This window comes from Bidens hawaiensis, unplaced genomic scaffold (genome assembly GCF_021521415.1).
Source record: "Bidens hawaiensis isolate Kalapana, Puna unplaced genomic scaffold, B.hawaiensis_p1.1 tig00052178_1, whole genome shotgun sequence".
Lineage (NCBI taxonomy): Eukaryota > Viridiplantae > Streptophyta > Magnoliopsida > Asterales > Asteraceae > Bidens > Bidens hawaiensis.
Genome location: NW_027499362.1, coordinates 509 through 19778, shown reverse-complemented (window position 1 = coordinate 19778; position 19270 = coordinate 509). Strand labels below are relative to the sequence as shown.

Sequence of the window (19270 nt, the reverse complement as noted above, 5' to 3'; positions counted from 1 at the left end):
TGCCGTTGTTTTCGCTCTCAAAATCTGGAGACATTACCTTTATGGTAAGAAATGTGTGGTTTTTACCGATCATAAAAACCTTCAACACATTTTTGACCAAAAAGATCTCAATATGAGACAACGACGATGGGCCGAATTACTTAGTGATTACGATTGAGAAATTAGTTACCATCCCGGTAAAGCGAATGTTGTCGCTGACGCCCTAAGTCGAAAGGTTAATGTTAAATCTGTTCTGCTTCTAAGCGTTGTCGTTCAAACCGATCTTCAAATTTGATTCTTCCAAGCTCAACGTACCTCCGTTGAAGAAGGTAACATGTACGACGAAATGTCATGTGTAGCCGAACTTCAACTCGAAACCAAACCCGATGGTCTCTTGTACTTTCTCAATCATTTGTGGGTTCCAAATCGCGATGACCTTAGTACTTGTATACTCGACGAATCTCACAATTCGCGGTATTCTGTTCATCTCGGTGCGGATAAGATGTATTTCGATCTTCGTGCTACCTTTTGGTGGCCGGGTATGAAAAATGACGTAGCGTTATTTGTATCTAAATGTCTTACATGCTCAAAAGTTAAAGCCGAACATCAAAGACCTTTTGGTATACTCGAACAACCACCGATTCCCGTTTGGAAATGGGAAGAAATTGCTATGGACTTTATCACTAAATTACCCAACACCCAAAAGGGCAACGATAGCATTTGGGTGATCATCGATCGTTTGACCAAATCTGCTCATTTCATTCCGATCCGCGAGAAGTATTCTGTCGAGCAGCTTGCTCAAATCTATGTTCGAGAAATTGTGTGCCAACACGGTTTACCATTGACTATTATCTCTGACCGTGATGCTCGTTATACCTCTTATTTTTGGCGTTACTTCAAGAAGTTTTGGGAACACGTCTCGATCTTAGCACCGCTTATCATCCTCAAACGGACGGTCAATCTGAACGTACAATACAAACTCTCGAGGATATGCTACGAGCATGTGTTCTTGATTTCGATGGTAATTGGGATTCTCACATTCCGTTCATTGAGTTTTCTTATAACAATAGCTACCATTCGAGCATTGAGATGGCTCCTTTCGAAGCTCTTTACGGTCGTAAATGTCATTCTCCGATTAGTTGGAACGAAGTCAGTGAAGCTCAAATCACGGGACCCGAAATGGTTCAAGAAGCCATCGACGTTATTGATCAAATCCGTAAGAACCTCCTAGCCGCTAGAAGTCGTCAAAAGAGTTACGCCGACAAACAGCGAAAACCGATCGAATTTAATGTTGGCGATCTTGTCTTTCTAAAAGTATCTCCTTGGAAGGGGGTAACCCGTTTCGGAAAGAAGGGTAAACTAGTTCCTCGTTTCGTTGGTCCTTTTAAAATCCTTGACCGTGTTGGAAAAGTAGCTTAACGACTTGAACTACTGGAAGAACTTACCGGTGTTCATCCAACATTTCATGTTTCAAATATTAAAAAGTGCTTAGCCGAGGGTAATCTCCATATACCTCTCGACGAAGTACATGTCGATGAGTCGATGGTCTTGGTTGAACGACCCGTTGAGATCATGGATCGCAACGAGAAGAGAACCAAGCGTAGCCGTATTCGGTTAATCAAAGTTCGATGGGAATCACGGCGCGGCGCGAAATTCACTTGGGAACGAGAAGACAAATTGAAAGAGAAGTATCCACATTTGTTCGCAGCATCGTCTTCGTCTTAATTTCGGGACGAAATTTCCTAAAGTAGGGGATACTGTGACATTCGTCAACTTCGGGTCTTGTTTGTATTCATTTTTATTATGTAAACCGACCCGATTTGTAAACCGAAGCTTATATCATAATCAAAATGATGGATTTATGTTTCACACTTGTTGGGTCTTGAAAACATCCTATTTTTATTTTTATTTTTATTTTTATTTTTATTTATTTATTTATTTTGTTGTTTTGTGTTTTTATCTTAATCCATTTTGCATGAAAACTCTTGTGTCTCACACCCATATTTGACCACCAACATTACCCTATATATACACCACCTTTCCTCTTCATTTTCCCTTGCTACAACTCCAAAAAAAAAACTTTCTCAAACATCAAAGATTCAATGTTATCTTCTTAAGTGTTCTTGAAGGTTTTTAGTCTTTCATCTTAATTAGTTTATGTAGCCTTATTAATACTTGTTTATGGTTGTGCAATATATATATAATATACACCCCTTGTTTACCTTTGGTAGTTACTTCTCCGATTCCGGTCGGTGAAGTTTCGGACCTCATAAGGCAAGGCTTCATGGAGGACTTCGTGTTCTTGATATATATACATCTATATAACTTGTTCATACATATTAATCTTGCTTATTTTAGTTTGTTGGTCATGTTTACAAGTTCCATGGTTATGGGTTTTTAACGTAATGCAATTAACGATAACTATAAAATCCTAGACTATTTGGCATCCCCTTATAGCAAGGTGTCGTTAACGTAATGCAATTAACGATAACTATAAAATCCTAGACTATTTGGCATCCCCTTATAGCTAGGTGTCGCTAATGTGTTTAGCGATATCTATTTATCCAAATTACCACTTTTATTTATCGTTTCGTATGCAAGTTTTGTGGCTATCTTTATTATATACTAATATGATTAAACTTATGAATTGCTCACCAACCTTTGTGTTGACAAACTTTATTTTATGAAATGTTGTAGGTTTGCATCTTGGTTGATTTATGATTGTGAAGAAAACGACATCAAAGACCTTAGGATATTAGTAAAAAATGAACAATATCAAATTTGTCATATTTTGTGATATCTTGTTTATGGTTATTTTATTGATAATTGCTATGTGACATTTTCGATGTTGTAAAATAAAATAAGTTTATTAAATATTGTCACTTTAATTACTGTCATGTGTTTATGGACAATTATTACACCTCGGCATGTTCCGCCTTTGGTCGGGGTGTGACAGTACACATTTTCTCTCTCCACATGCAAGTCATATTTTAATTCCCCTATCATTTTAAAACGTCTATAACTTTTTCATATGTTATTTTATATATATATATATATATATATATATTCTTCATAATAACAAGCGTTTTTTATCTTTAATATAAGTATCATTTTGTTATATAAAAATTAAAACAAATATTACGTCATTGTGTCATGTTGCTTATCATTGTGTCTTTTTTCATCATTATGTCTTCTTTCTGTTTGCCACTGTCTATTTTTTTTTTTTTTTTGTCATTGTGTCTTTCAACTCATCATTGTGTTTTTTTAAATACTAATAACACCATTGTGTAATAATAATATGTAATATAATGATAAAATAACAACAAATTATCTAATACCTAAAGCATAATTACACAATAACATGAAACGTAAAACACATGATGAATACATATAACACAATATCCTTAAACGTAAGACGTAATGGTGAATACATATAACATAATGATCTGAAACGTAAAACACAATGGAAACTACATATTACACAATGACTTGAACGTAATAATATTTTTCACAAATCTAATATTAATGAATTAGATTCCTTCTCACCCTCCACATTTTTGTTGTACTTTGTGTTTTAACTTTACCCCAAAATTAATATCTTAATTTACCCTAATAAATCAATAATTATTCACTTTACTTAAACACTCTATTTATATTATATCTATACATTTTTATAAAATAATTATTAACATATTATTTTACTAGATATACCAAAATACTTGGTGAAATCCAAATATCAACAACAATCCATGTTTGTCAAAGATTGAAACGAATATAATTTTAAATGTATATTGTAGAAGATTGTAAAGAAAAACAAAACTCAAATAAGCTTTCATTTTACAAAGTAATTTTTTAATCATTAAATTATAAATATATGCTTAAAAATCAATCCATTTAATTAAGATCAATCCATTTATCTATTATTATTATTATTATTAAATTGTTATATACATTTATAAATAATAAATATATGCTTTAAATCTATCCATTTATTTTTTCGGTTAATTTAGTAAACTATATATTTGTTAAAATATAATAATAGTATATACCAATCACTTTTAGGCATAACAAAATTTATCATATTTAATTTCTTAGTTTTTTTTATCAAGTTTCGGGTTTTTTGTGAAACTTAAATTTGATTTTTATGGGTCAAAGTTGGTAAATAAATTGTTTAGTACAAGTTAACTACATTTAGGTCAAAATTTGTTACGGGTCAAAATTTGTTACGCGTCTTTAGAGTATACCGAATCAGTATAGCTATCATTCTTTTGTCATATGGGGAGCACGCGGTGCACTGTAAAGAGCTCCCGGGGTTCAAGTACCGACACGATCAGGTTAGAGATGTGCTCTTTGATATATTCAGGCGAGCTGGAATTTCTGTTAAGAAAGAAGCACATGTGAATTTCCTGACTGACCCGTCGGAGGGAAGATCATCTCTTCGACCGGCTGACATTTTGGTGTTTGGATGGATAGGAGGGAAACACGTGTGTGTGGATTTAACAGGGGTTTCTCTTTTGGTGGGCTTAGGGAGTAGTGGTTTCGCGGTCGGTCAAGCCGCATTAAAAGCTGCTTCAGGTAATGTGACAATCGTAAATTTCAGGTTAACTCCGTTAACTCCGCTAACTCAACTCTGTCAATTTAAACTTAAAGATCACTGAATCTATAACGCACACCTCATTACATTTAAACTAGGGTTTAAATGACGCTTAACACTTACTACATGTGTAGTCTTTCGGGAATTGCACCGAAACGCAAACGATTGGTGAATAAACGAAAAACGTCAAAACAATAATTATGTGATAATTATATGTTAGACTTATGTGTTATGTGATAACATGGTATAAACGTTAACTCAATGTGCTAGAACTAGTTATTTAAGCTAGAAAAGTAACATTTGGAAGTTGAGGGACTAAAGTGTAACATGTTATTATAAATAATAACATAAACTAAAACCCTAACACTCTTTCTCTCCCTCCCAAACCCGACGGCAGCTCTAAGCCCCCCCCCCCCCCTTGCGATCGGCCTCATATACACACATACAATCAAGATTGTTCAAGTTTGATTGAAGATTAAGGTGTTAGGAAGGTATAAACAACTATCCTATGCATCCTCTATGCTTAATTTCGATTTTAATGGGTTAATTATAAACCCTAGGTCTGATTTTTATATGTGATGGTGTTCATGTGTCTTGTTTTGATTGAAAGATGTATTGATTGTTGAATTGATAGCTAGTATTGGTGCTATTGCATGTTAATTGTTGTGTCTTTGAGTTTGAGATCAAATAAAACCCTAACCATGTGTGTATGGTGTAAGTGATATGCATGGATAGTGGTTATAGTGTCTAGAATGTTATATGAATGATTTGTGGTCCATAGATGGTTAATATGTTGAGTTTGGATGCAAACAGTTTCTGGACAGATTGTGTTGTTGATGTTCAATTGACTGTAATGGGGTGTAAATGTGAAAATTGGTTGAGATAATTTATACTACAGTAAACTAGGTTGAGTCTAGTTTCTAAAGAATGTAAATTTGCAATTTTTGGACGTGTAAAAGTTAACCTTTATGATTTTACAAAAACGTTGTGTAAAGCTGAGTTGTTAGACCTGCTGTTAGGTTGTTTTGTAAATGTTATATCTCATGAACTACGAGTCCAATTGGGTTGGTTCCACTTCTGAAAGTTGACTTGTTGAATTAGGAACCCAACCCAAGTGGTCTTGCAATTATTGGATTTTTCGTTTAATAGGAATTTCAAATAACATTCTGTTGCGCATGAATTTGACTGTTATGAGTTTGCTGTAATGATTTGATTATTGTGAGAAACCTATGTGGAATAAAAATATAATAAAATATGTTCTGAAAACCTAAGACATATATGCTTTTGTGATGATTTTTGGTAAATTAATTGTGATGCTATGATCGGTGGGATAGACTAGTTTTTCAAGTAGAATTCTGTCGTTAAGAAACTAGTTGCTGAATTTTGTGAAAGTTTCATGAAACAACGTGATTGCTAATTTATTATCGTGTTTTGACCAAATTGCCCTTGAGGGGAATGATTGCTAATTAATTGTCGTGTTTTGACCAAAATGCCCTTGCGGGGAATAATTGCTAATTGATTGTCATGATTTGACCAAATTGCCCTCGTGGGGAATAATTGCTAGTTAATTGTTATGTGTTGACCAAATTGCCCTTACGGGGAATAGTTGCTAGTGATATACGTTATTAATACATGAAACGTAAATAATTGTTCACACACGTATCGTATCACAAATGTACTCATGAAGTCACACACGATTCACAAACAAACACGAAACGTATCTTGTGATTAGGAATTATGTGCCGGGTCTAGAGACTCGATATTAGTTCCGATACTTAGAAAATCTCCTTGTTGTTTTAGAACGCTAGAGAGAGTTTTCTGTGACGCGTATCACTTGGTGATTTATTTTGGGAATTCTTCGCAAACAGTGAGCTTCACTTACCCCTTTAAACTGTTTTCAAACGCTTTTCACTTGGGGAGATAACATACTCCGAAAACGCATTTAAGATTTTGTTAATATAGATTATATATCACTTGTAAAGACTAAGTGGCAAACGCGTTAACTAAAGTCCTTCATTCACATCGAACCGTTTAATATTGGATAATAGCGAGTCATTGTTGAGTAGTACTACTGGGTTTGACAAACCCCACCCAACGCTAAACTCGGCTGGAGGTCGAGTGGGTGTAATCTTGGCTAAACACATACCATGGTCAGGATAGACCTGGTGGCAAGACAAATGATAAACAGTCAGCTTCGGTGTCGAACACTTAGTAATACTTGTTTTATAGGCTAGCTACCTATAGATATATAATTGACATAACACTATCTGGTAACGCAAAACGCTAACGCAAAACGCTGAACGCAAATCGCTTTATTTTATATAAACTTGTGAACTCACCAACCCCGTGTTGACACTTTTAGTATGTTATTCTCAGGTAGCCGAGGCGGGCGCGCGGTTTAGGATCATGCATTGCTTGAAACACTTTTAATTATGCAAACTTATTTTAAACTGTTATCATTGGGTTTTTAAGTCGTCCTGCGTGACGCAACATTGGTTTCTATGGTTTTACGCTTCCGCACTTATTTTCATTTAAACGTTTTTATGGTTTGATTATAACTAATGATTCCGATCCTGTTAGTTCACACCCTCTGACGGTAAAACTCCGTTAGTGGATTTTGAGGGTGTGACAGGTAAGGTGGCAAAACATGAAAAGGCGTGTCTTGACAACCAACATGTATTTATTCCTTTTGCTTTTGACACTTTTGGTTTCCTCGTGCCTGAAGCTGTGGAGCTACTTACCCGTGTTCAGCGGGTCATGCATAGTAATGTTATGACTCCAAGATCAGCAAATATAGTTTTTAAAAGATTGGGTTTTGCGATTCAAAAAGGAGTAGCGGCGCAGCTTGTTGCCCGCTTGCCTTCTGTTTCGATGTAATCCAATAAACAATCATATATATAGATGTATAACTATGACCTAAAAAAAGTTAAAAGTTTAAGAATGCAAATAGACTTATTATCAAATTTGTTACGGGTTCAAAGTGTTGACTTGAAAATGTTAAACTAATGAAAGTTAGAATTTTAAACATGATTCGGGTTTCAAATTTATTTTCAATGGCTTTTTTGGTAATAATAAAAAGGTTTAGAATTTTGCAAATTGAGTATTTTTCCCTTAACTATTAAAACTTAAGAAAAGATTGCGAACACTTTCGACGTGCCACCTCTAAGGCCCCGAACCCCGGGAACTCTACAGTTGGTATTCATACATAATACTTGTAAAAATACTTAAACTTGAAAACAGTTCATTTCATTAAAACAACCAATTCAGAGTATAATTCGGCGGAAAACCATAATTAATAAAATAAGTTCCCAAAACCCGGGAATAATGCCCAAAAACCAATTTAAATACATTTGATAAAACTTTTTAAAAATAAATGTTTAATATTTAAATCTTCCATCCAAGTATGCCATTCCCGTCCAAGTAGCTTCATGCGCGTCCAAGCGGTAAGATATCCTTCTCCTAACCTGAAAACTCACACTAACATGCACACAAAGTCAGCTTGAGCTGAGTGAGTTGTGAGTTCAAGTTTTAATAAATAACATCAATGATTAATAATCATAATAGTCATTCCAAGGATTTTAAAATATAAAAGGGATACATCAGTTAGGCCATCATCATCAATAAATAATCATCCTTATGTATATATATATATATATATATAACATCCAAGTAATAACATCATGGTCGAGCACACGTACAACCCAAACACGTAACATCTCATCCAACGTATGCAAACACAAAGTAGGCATACGTAACATCCGTAGTCGATAACGACTACTAACATCGAAAAATATTGGCCATACAATAATACATACATACATACATACGATAATACCATCTCAAGGGCTACTCTCTACAAGTAAGTCCATCCAAAATAATTTTAAACAATTCATCAAGCAAAATCGCTTAGGTGTGCATGCTAGCCCAAAATCTTAAAAGAGTAAAAAGGGGCATCATGAACTCACCTGACACAAGACACGTATTCACCCCGAGCTAGGAAATCCCTAAGTAATCCCAAAACTCAAACACCTGTCGGTTTACATACAAACATTACAATTCACATTGAAAGGACTCGTTTTATCCTATGAGACGCTCTAACGTGGTTCGAGTTACCTAAAGCCTCGATCTTATCAAACTCAATCATAACAGCTCCCGGGGCCTTACATTCCCCAACACGACCCTTAGATACTCCTGAGAATAAAGAATTCTCAATTTACCCCCGGAAGCATTAGGTGACACTAACATGCGCGTCTAAGAGTCGTTTAGGCCACTAACATCCAACTCAGCTCCGTGTGGACCCAATATGACAAAAGCCAACAAGTCCACACAACGCTACACTGGTGAAATGGGTTGGTAACTCGCAAGTACAACGCACCAACTATTCAATAAACGCAATTACAACAACCAATTCGGTAACTCTAGCATTAGGGGGTTTTTTTTTTATTGTTATAATATAAAAATGTTTCATCCTAGCCCCTCAAATTTAAGAGATATGGCAACTTGGAAGGAAAGATTATAACTTAACGTACCGGGAAGATGGTTGGGTCAACGAAACATGTCGGATAACTCCCGAGAAGTATACATACTTAACATGATTTAAATCCTTAAACTGTAAATTAACGGGCGTTACACCACCCAGGCCTATCAATGCTTCTAACTTTTATCAAATTTGAAATATTTGTGCTAGCATTAACTTTTCATTCATTTATGATTAGATTGTTGTATGGGAAGCATGTCATGCAAAACTATGCTCAAATGAAGCAAAATATTCACAAAATTGAATGGGTTAACATGTTATTTTGTATGTTGTCTTTGTGACAAAGTCGTGAAGCCTCCCGAAACTTATTAAAAAAAATTTCATGGTGTAGCTTAGAAAAACATAGTTCTTGAAGAACATTCGTCGTTACAATTTAATGTTCTCATTCCCTTCTATTGGTAATAAAGGTAACATTTCTTCTGTAGTTAGGCTGAGTAGTTAGAACTACTACCGTATGAGAAGTTTCATTTCCAAAATTTGTTCATAGCCAAAATTCTTTCAATTATACATATATGACACTGAGAATTAAATTTTCAATAGAAAAAGCGTTCTCGAGTACATTTTTACACGTGTATTTTTTTTTATTAAGTTCATTTTAAGAAAATCATTTTGTGATATAAATAAAATCAGTTTATGTACACATTGTATAGATACAAGTATATGTAATACATTTTTTTCATATACGTTATGCAATTATTTCCTATACTTGTAACTAGGATAGTGGCCCGTGTAACACACGGGCGAAAAATAATAAATTTGTTAGGTAAATTTATTTAAACTTATAATTTGTAACTTTGAAATTAATAATTTTTAATCTTATAATTATAAGGTTAACCTTGAAAAAAATATATATTTTATAAGTTAAAAACCTAGCAATTTATAAGTAATGAAAATTTTAAATTATAAGTATTACAATATAAATATTCATATTTTTTTTCATTTGCCATGAACACTAAAAATCTACTATTGATAACTTTAAACCATAAAATAATATAGAAAATATCATTTAGAGATCATCTTTATTATAAACCATCCAAATTAATAACTTTTTTTTAATAAAATTACATCTCAAAATATCTATATTACTTAAAACATCATACAACGTTTGCAAAACTTAAAAACTAAAGAAACCTTTGAAATTGGAAAATACATTACTTGAAAACGTTAGCTTAAATTCGATTCCACCTGCATTTAACAAAAATTAAAAATTAACTGGTGAAAAACTTTATGTCAAATACAAAAAACACTTAATATTAAAAACAAGTTAGCAAGATCATGAATAATATATGCGGAAAATAAAATAAGGAATCATCTAAAAATATGGAATATTATGTCTTTTGCTTTAATAATTACCAGACACTATCTGAAATCTTGTTATAATGTAAAAGATTGACTTAGGAAATTTTTGCAATAATTTTAATGTTATATATTTGAAATATTCTTTTTGTTTTATTGTTTTTTTAATTAATAAAACGTTAGTTAATTATCATAATTAAGAAAGTTAGTTACATATTTTAACTTTGAATTCTAGTAAAAAAAAATTTAATTGCAAAAAGAAAATCTATTTTAGGAAATTGAATGATAAATGTTCATTAAGTAATTATTGAATTTAATTAATAATGAATTAGGTGGAAATATTATAAATGGTAATAGATTGTGTGGCATCCTATGTGGACAAGCTAGTATGGTGTCATGTGGATAACATGTTTTGTTTTAATAATACAGTTAGATTTTATAATTTTGATCATTCTGAGTGTGACACGAACTCTAAAGCTAGTAAATTTAAATATATGAAAATAATTATTTGTCGGACATGTGTTGAAAAATAATATATATGGGAAAGTGAATACGGCGCTGTTAGTCGTCTAACATTACACGTAAAACCCGTCAAAACTATGTAGTTTTGATTAGAATCCTTTAATTTAATTAAATTCACTTCCATATTAATATGAATGCTCCTAAAATTACTGCATGTTATCTCCTTCATCCACCTTTTTGCAGTTGTGCCTTCTCATCTTCATCTTTCTTTCTTTTCCTTTTAATGTTTTATTCATCATGATAATTTTTTTTTACGGTTATTATTAACATGGAAATGAGCTCTTACATAACTTTAGCCACAGATCTTATAAAGTATTATAACCACTTCCTTTGACACAAAATTTCACAAAAAAAAATAATAATAAGCCTATGCAACTATCATATCTTGAAGTTGTAAAACTGGAAGTAAGAAGCAAAAATCCCCATCCCGAATAACTATTTGTTTATTGCTATTGGCGAATTTTGAGGGTGTTTGAATTCAAATGAAAAGCTGCAATTGAATATGAAATTTATATTAATAACAATGGATATTTTTCCTATTGAAATATGACTTCATTGGCAATAATTTTACATCTTATTAAACTAAGTTTTTATTAACACTTAAAAGTCTTTGTAATGGAGTCGCGGAAAGGATTTTGTTTGTTATGTACTTCTAACTTCTAAAAGAATAAAAAAGGACTCAGGATGAAAGTGGCTATAGATGAAAGAGGAGGAACGACGTTTGGAGGGATGTGATTTCAAGAATCTTTCATATATGAAAGTGATTTTAATTGAATTATAAGATTTTAATCAAAACTACCTAGTTTTAACTGGTTTTGTGTATAAGGTTACACGGCCACCGTATTATTAATTATTGGTCAAAACTTTGTTGGGCCCAATAGCCCATGATCCACCACTTTTTCAGATGCAAATTTGTAGGCCCACTGGATAGCATGTGACTTGTATCATGCGTAATGTAAATGGACTTGCGATTTTGTTTTACAGTCATTTTGGGTTTGGGCATGGCCTGATTTGATGGACCATCTTGAATTTGTGTTTGTTTCATTGTATAAATAGAGAAGTTTGGAATCGAGACATTCGGTTTCTGTTTGGAATATTTGGCAGGAAAGAACTAAACGAAGTTGTAAGCTTCCATTAAATTTAGACGCAACCCCTATTGCTGCAGCGTGGATATATAAGTTCAGCATTCTTCTTAATTGGTTTTATACAATCTTGAATGAAATCGAAAAACACTATAATCTCAGTATCAATTTTCACACAAAACTCGACACTAAAAAAATTCCATGGTGCTTTATTTTTATATTACAAAAAGAATAACAAATTCAATCAGTATCTTATCTGCACACTTTAGCTTATACATGATCATTTTTAGAATATTATCTTACAAAAGGATGATTATAGTGTCTAAATCAGTATCTTATCCCACCCTTCAATCAATTTTTGATGAAACCGGCGCATAGTCAGAGCTCTCAACCAGCTCCGGTTTAATCTCCCGAAGCTTTTCAAAAACCTGGCCTGCTTCCGGCCTCGCTTCCGGTGAAGGATCCACACAATGCATAGCCAACTTGAGAGTATTAAGCAACTCATCACCACCAACATTGGCCGGATCACCCATCAATTCCAAGTCAAAAACCTCATTACTCCACTCTTCCTTCACAATAGATGCCACCCACTGTGGCAAATCCAGACCATCGGTCGCCTCACTCGGAGATTTCCCCGTCAAAAGCTCCAACATAATCACACCAAGACTGTAAACATCCGCTTTCGGGTTTGCGTTCTTCAGCTTTGACATCTCTGGAGCCCGGTACCCTAATGTCCCCGCGGTTGCAACAACATTCGTGTTGGCAGCATTCGTCATCAGCCTCGAGAGCCCCACATCTGCAATCGCTGGGTTCTTTTGCTCGTCTAGTAACACATTGCTTGAAGTCAGGTTCCCGTGCACCATATTCTCTTCGTTATGAAGGAAAACGAGCCCTTTTGTTATTCCCACAATTATGTTCAATCTTGTTGACCAGTTTATGACACTTTCAGGTCCACGAGCTGTAAACAGACCACATTAGATTAACTGTTTGTTAATTACAACACCTCCGTTATTATTATTATTTATAAACACTAAACATACCATGGAGGAAAGAAGCCAGACTGCCATGTGGCATTTAATCAAACACCAGAAAGCGAGTTATACGAAACATTCAAAGAACCAAGATTCTTCAAATCGGCGATGGATTTGGGGATTTGACCACTGAAATTATTGTGGGATAAACTCAGTTGGGTGAGAGACGAAAGCTTGCCTAGAGAATCAGGAATGGGGCCATTCAAGCGGTTGTTATCCAGTATCAGAACCGAGAGATTAGAAGAAGAGGAGCCAAAAGAAGGTAAGCCCCCTTTGTTTGACAGATCCAAGATTAGCAAAGCCATTGGGTATGACCCCATCAATGTGGTTATGGGCTAGATTGATGCTTTCAAGGCTACCCATGTTGGCCAAGGAAGCCGGGATGCTTCCAGTATTTGAGGAGGGGTTGATGATGCATGTCTGGAATAGAACCAGAGAGATTGTTGTGTTGTAAAGCGAGGAATGTGAGCGAGGGCAAACTGATTGGTGGGATGGGACCAGAAAAGGCATTGTAACTGAGGATAAATCTTGCTGCTGGAGTTCGAGAAGGATATTATGTAAGGAATGGAGCCGTTGCTCAAATCAAGACGTGGTGAAGAATGGCGGGATGGAGCCTGAAAGTCGATTGTTGAAGAGATAAAGGCCTCTAAGCGCCATAAGGATAGCAGGTTGTCGTGAAGGCTGATCCTCCTGACTGAGAGAGGGAAGAGCCCCCATTTTGGATGAAATCCTGCCGGCCAAGCCCTTCCATGGAAGCTGTATGGCGATGACTTGGCCTTGCTCATTGCACTTGACGCCCACCAGAACAGACTCCGTTTCTTAAAACTCCTCTCAAATCAACAAGATCTTGCTTGATGGACACAAGAGCAGAGTAGTCGGAAAGCGTGACTACACCATCGCCTGAAACAAGATGAGAAGAGGGAATTAAAAGAAAAGTAATAATTAAGGAAAATCGGTGTTTATGTATATGTAGTAAATCATCTTGAGTTCCCATGCCCAACAGCGTATCGTATGATTCTGTACAACACTTTCAAAGCTCAAATGAAAGAAAGAAAGAAAAGTGAAATTGAAATGGGAAGAGTGAAAGAGGATATTTAAAAGAGAGAGAGAGAGAGAGAGAGAGGTGGGTGGGTTAAAATGTCTGATTAGGGCAGGAGAAGATGATGTTTACGTTGGAGAGAGAGAGGGGATGCAACGGCTAGTGACCGAATAATAATCAATCAGATTCAAGTCACATGCCAATCAAACGCATTAACAAAATGTCTGTCTGGGTTCGGTTCGGTTCGGTTCGGTTCGGTTCGGTTGGGTTGGGTTGGGTTTTGACCCAACGGCTATATTCTCCCATTCACATTATGCCATTCACGTATGCTTGCTTAAACATTCCAAAAACATAACTACTTTTATCTGTGTCACTTATTTCAATATACTTTTACTTTTAAGGAAAATTACTAATCTAGCACTTTAATCATACAAAATTACTAAGGTGTTGCTTGTTTTTTAAAACAAAAACTGTCTGCATTCTAATTTCATCTGATTTCATGTCTGCAACTGAATATGTGGTCTAAATGTCTGCAATCTGAAAATATAATACTGTTTGTTTTATAAACTAGGTATCGTCTGCATAAACTGAAATTTAGTTACCTATCATACATATCACAGTATATAGAAGTCATTTAACGTCTGTAGACAAGTAAAATAGTTTGGTGGTGGGCGATGGAAGGTGGTGGTGGCGGATGGTGGGTGGTGATGGTGATGGACGGTGATGGTGGTGGGTGGTAGGTGGTGGTGGTGAGCGGTGGGTGGTGGTAGTGGATGATGGTTATGGCCGACGGGTGGGTGGTGGTGGTGGGTGGTGGACGGTGTTGGTGGCGGATGGTGGGTGGCGGTGGTGGGTGGTGGTGGTGGACGATGGTTGTGGTCGACGGGTGGGTGGTGGTGGTGGTGGAGGAGGGTGGCGATGGTGGTGATGGACAGTGGTGGTGGGTAGTGGTGATGGTGATGGTAGTGGACGGTGGTTGTGACGGACGGTGGGTGGTGATGGTTATGGACGATAGTGGTGGCGGTGGTGGGTGGTGACGGTGATGGACGTTGGTGGTGGCAGACGGTGGGTGGTGGTGGTGGAAGGTGGGTGGTGGTAGTGGCGGACGGTGGGTGGTGGCGGCACACGATGGGTGGTGGTGGTGTTGGACATTGGGTGTTGGTAGGATGTTAAGAAGTGTGAAGATGTGTGAAGAAGTTAAACAATAGCTTCTTTTTTAAGACCATAAAAACAGTTTGCAGATCTTATTTTAAATAAAAAACAAACAGTCTTCAGAAGCTTATGTCTGCGCGCCCACAGACATAAGCCTCCTGCAGATGTTTTAAGCAAAAACAAACACCACCTAAAATGACCATTGAATAAATGACGCCAATAGCATGCCTTCACATATCTATATCTCGCCTCTTAAGCGGCAAAAACAACAAAACTCTTAACAAAAAACAGAAAAAAAATCTGAAAATGTTATTTGATTCAATTCTTGCTGACTCGGTGAGAAATCATGTGTGTTTTTCGCCGGTAATTTAAAAAAAGTGCTTTGTCACTCACTTTTTTAAAAAATCAAAATTATTTTATATTATTTAAAGAAAATCAAATCAACTAAAAACCAAATATTCAAACTAAAAATTTGTTTATTAAAAAATTCTTATAGTCTTCGTATTCAAATTATAATAAAAAAATTAAATAAATATTAAGAATGAAGAATTAAAACTTTTTAAAATTTTTTAAATTCTTAAACCTTCTTTACACACAAATAAATGCTATTTTTAAAAATGAAGAATTAAAACTTTTTTAAATTTTAATCCGAAAGAAGTTTTAATTTTTTAACCTTTTAATAACAATTTCACCAATTAGATGAACTTTGTGTAGCGTATCATTTTTTTTTTTTTTTGGATTACTCCATAGAATAGTAACCAAGTTTTAGTTTTGTTTCAATAAGGTCTCTGGTGTAAAGTTTTGTTCTATTTAGGTCACTTAACCTTTATTTAGTGTTTCAATCCTAGATATTTGATTTGAATAGTAGATTATCTAAGTTTATCACGCACTCCACTTAAGTAGGAGGCAAGCATGTGCACTCCTCGTAAGTTACCAAGTGTATACTTTACACTCCTCATAAGTTAAGAGGTGTTTACTATGCACTCCTTATAAGTTACCAAGTAGTTTGGTTATGTGACGAAGACGGCGGAAGTGCTGTTCCGATGGACTTGTAAGTTGTGATTGTCACCAAATCGGTGGTAGGCGGTCATAGCAGTGGTTTAAAGCGACGCAAGTTCATGTAACCACACCCTATATCGAAGCGCTAGATTGGTGGAGACTGTTAGCTAGAGTATATATGCAAATTAGATAGGTGGTTAGGGTTGGGTGGTGCAAGATGTGACGGTGGCAAATGGTTAGGGTGAGGATGGTGCTAATGGTGAGAGTTGATGATGACGGTGGTGGTGAGTGTTGAGGGTGATGGTGGTGTTGTGGTGGTTGTAGAAGAAAGGTAGGGGGGATGAGAAGATGGAGGGAGAGTGAGAGAGAGTTTGAAACTTGAGAGCGAGTCTTTTAAGTCAAAGCAGATCAATTTAGAAGATAAATGTCAACGACTAAAATTAGGTGCATATATAAACGATAATTTCTGTAATTTTGTCAAAAGTAAAACCAAAAAGTCAATGTTCATTATTATATATATTAAATTACAAACTAGTTGAAAAAATGAATGTGTTGCTTGGACCTTAATTTTAGTGATTTAGGGTCGTTTATAAAGGATTATGCATAAAAAACGAGTAAACTGGTTGGAAAAAAAACTGCATACGAGATTTTGGCGATATCTCACGATAAATTTCCTGGATTTCAGAAAATGTTCTTTTTAGTCCCTGGACTTCTGTAAATAAGTTTTTAAGTGATTTTAAAGGTCAAAATAGGTCAAAAATAGCTATTTAACATTTTTAAACATTTTAACCAAATTTATAACCCTAAAAGTTTAAACGGGCCGAGTTTTCAGATTTTTTTTAAAATTCGCAAATGTTACACCGGGAACCTAAAACACGAGTTTAGATATTTCCAACAAAAGGAGGATACTCGATGTAAACTAGGATTTTCAACTTTGCAAAAATGCACGCGTGTAGTTCGCCAATTAGCATACGGGACATCTAGCTACATCATGGACAAGTATTTAAAAATGTCTAAAAATGTGGCTTGAAAAGTCTTAAGTTATTTGTGAAGGTATTATTATTTTTAATACTTAATACTATAAATGCTATTCTATAAAATACTATTACTATAAATGTCATTCTATTATTATATTATTAATACGAGTTTGATATTAAACATAATATTATTATTGTTGTTGTTGTTGTTCCTATGTGTTATGATCTCTACGGAAAGAAATATTAAAAATATATGAGGTTCATCAATCGGTACATGGTTTTCGTGGGATGCTTGGTAGCCTTGACTGCACATATTGGGATTGGGCTACATGTCCAACGACTTGACAAGGTCAATGTCACCGGTCAATCATGATGGTCCAACGCTGATACTTCAAGCTGTTGCATCATATGATCTATGAATTTGGCATGCATAGTTTGAGATGGACAGTGCAAACAATGATATCGTTGTGTGGAATTCATCTCTTTTATTCGACGACGTCATAGAGGGAGTTGCACCAGGGATATAGTTCTATGCAAATGATGTCGAGTACGAGTACTACCTAGTGGACGGTATTTATTCGGAACGGGCTACGTTGATGGGTAGTTTTCCATGCCCGAACGATGACAAACGTCAGTATTTCAAGAAAATGCATGAATCGGCAAGACAGAACATTGAACGGGCATACGGTGCACTAAAAAAATGGAGCATAATTAGTTAACCGAGTTATCCCATAACATCGAGCCCAAAAGGAGCGAGTGAATTCATTATATGACATTGGAGAAGGAGCTTTTCAAGTATTTGTTGAAATTGAGAGAGATAATAGGCAATGGATAGATCTCAGCTTCTGCTGGTAGGTCTGCCCCTCTTTCTCTTCTGCTCGGATGTCTTCAACCTCTTTGCACCGAAACCTCACCATCATCAACAACACTTTCAACCCTCCTCGCCGATCCAACAGGCCCCCCTCGATTTCCCCGCCGCCCAGGTTTGGTTTGGTTCTTTCTTGTTGATTGATTGATATTGATTTAATTAAAGGAAGGATTGAAATTTGACAGAAGTCCGGATTAGGATTAGGCAACACTGTTCGAATTGACTTCTGCGCCTCCTGTTCCTACAGAGGGAACGCAGAGACAATGAAAAAGATGTTGGAATCTGCCTTCCCCGGATTGAATGTTGTTCTTGCTAACTACCCACCCCCACTTCCTAAGCGCCTGCTGGCCAAACTCGTCCCGGTCCTTCAGTTTGGTGTCATTGGTGTTGTCATGGCCGGCGAACATATCTTCCCCAGGTTAGGCTTTACCGCACCCCCTGCTTGGTATTACTCTATGCGCGCTAATAGATTCGGGACCATCTCTTCCACTTGGCTAATGGGCAACTTCCTCCAAGGCTTCTTGCAAAGTTCCGGGGCTTTTGAAGTTTCCATTAACGGCCAACAGGTAGTTACTTAACTGCTTTCAATGGAAGAACCCAAATTCATTTTATTAATGTTGAATTTAGGTTTACTCGAAGCTGCGGGAGAAGAGATTCCCGGGAGAAATCGAGTTGCGAGAAGCTATTAGTAAAAAGATTGTGAAATCTCAGTTGGTTGATGGCTTTTGATGATTGGCATAACAAGCTCTATTCACAGACAGACAGATGGTTGTTTGTTTATTTCAGACTTGCAATAATAACAAAGGTCCTTGATTTTATATACATGTTATGTTATATGCTTACGTTATATTTAACGCATCATTGGTTATATTATATTTATGTTATGGTGTTTTAGTTGGTACATATTCATCAGTTAATGTTGATTATTAGTGTATTTGTGACTATAATTCTATGAAATACTCCGATTCAAGCGTTAAAGCATGGTTGGTCCCGGTCTTGTGCTACTACCCGAAGCACAGAGCCTGACACAACCCCATTTCTGAAATGGACTTTTCAGTGCGCTCTTTGGTTCTGGATTTCACATGTACCTTGGTTTTGGGTCGGTCTCGATTTTAGACCAGCTGGCCTGGCACAACCTGAGAATGTTGTAGGGATTTAATCATTTTCATTGCAATTTCTTCATAATCATGCTAA

At 35.7% G+C, this 19270-nt stretch overlaps 1 protein-coding gene and 1 pseudogene across 1 annotated transcript; one reads left to right on the top strand and one right to left on the bottom strand.

Moving 5' to 3' along the window:
• Positions 1 to 12357: 12357 nt before the first annotated feature.
• On the bottom strand, positions 12358 to 14035 carry LOC143599430 (uncharacterized; annotated as a pseudogene).
• A 4000-nt stretch (positions 14036 to 18035) lies between these two features.
• On the top strand, positions 18036 to 18811 carry LOC143599431 (selT-like protein). Its single transcript, XM_077077392.1, has 3 exons — positions 18036 to 18191; positions 18265 to 18642; positions 18704 to 18811. Exons 1-3 carry the CDS (start codon positions 18036 to 18038, stop codon positions 18803 to 18805), a joined length of 636 nt encoding a protein of 211 aa, XP_076933507.1. The 3' UTR covers positions 18806 to 18811.
• Positions 18812 to 19270: the final 459 nt, after the last annotated feature.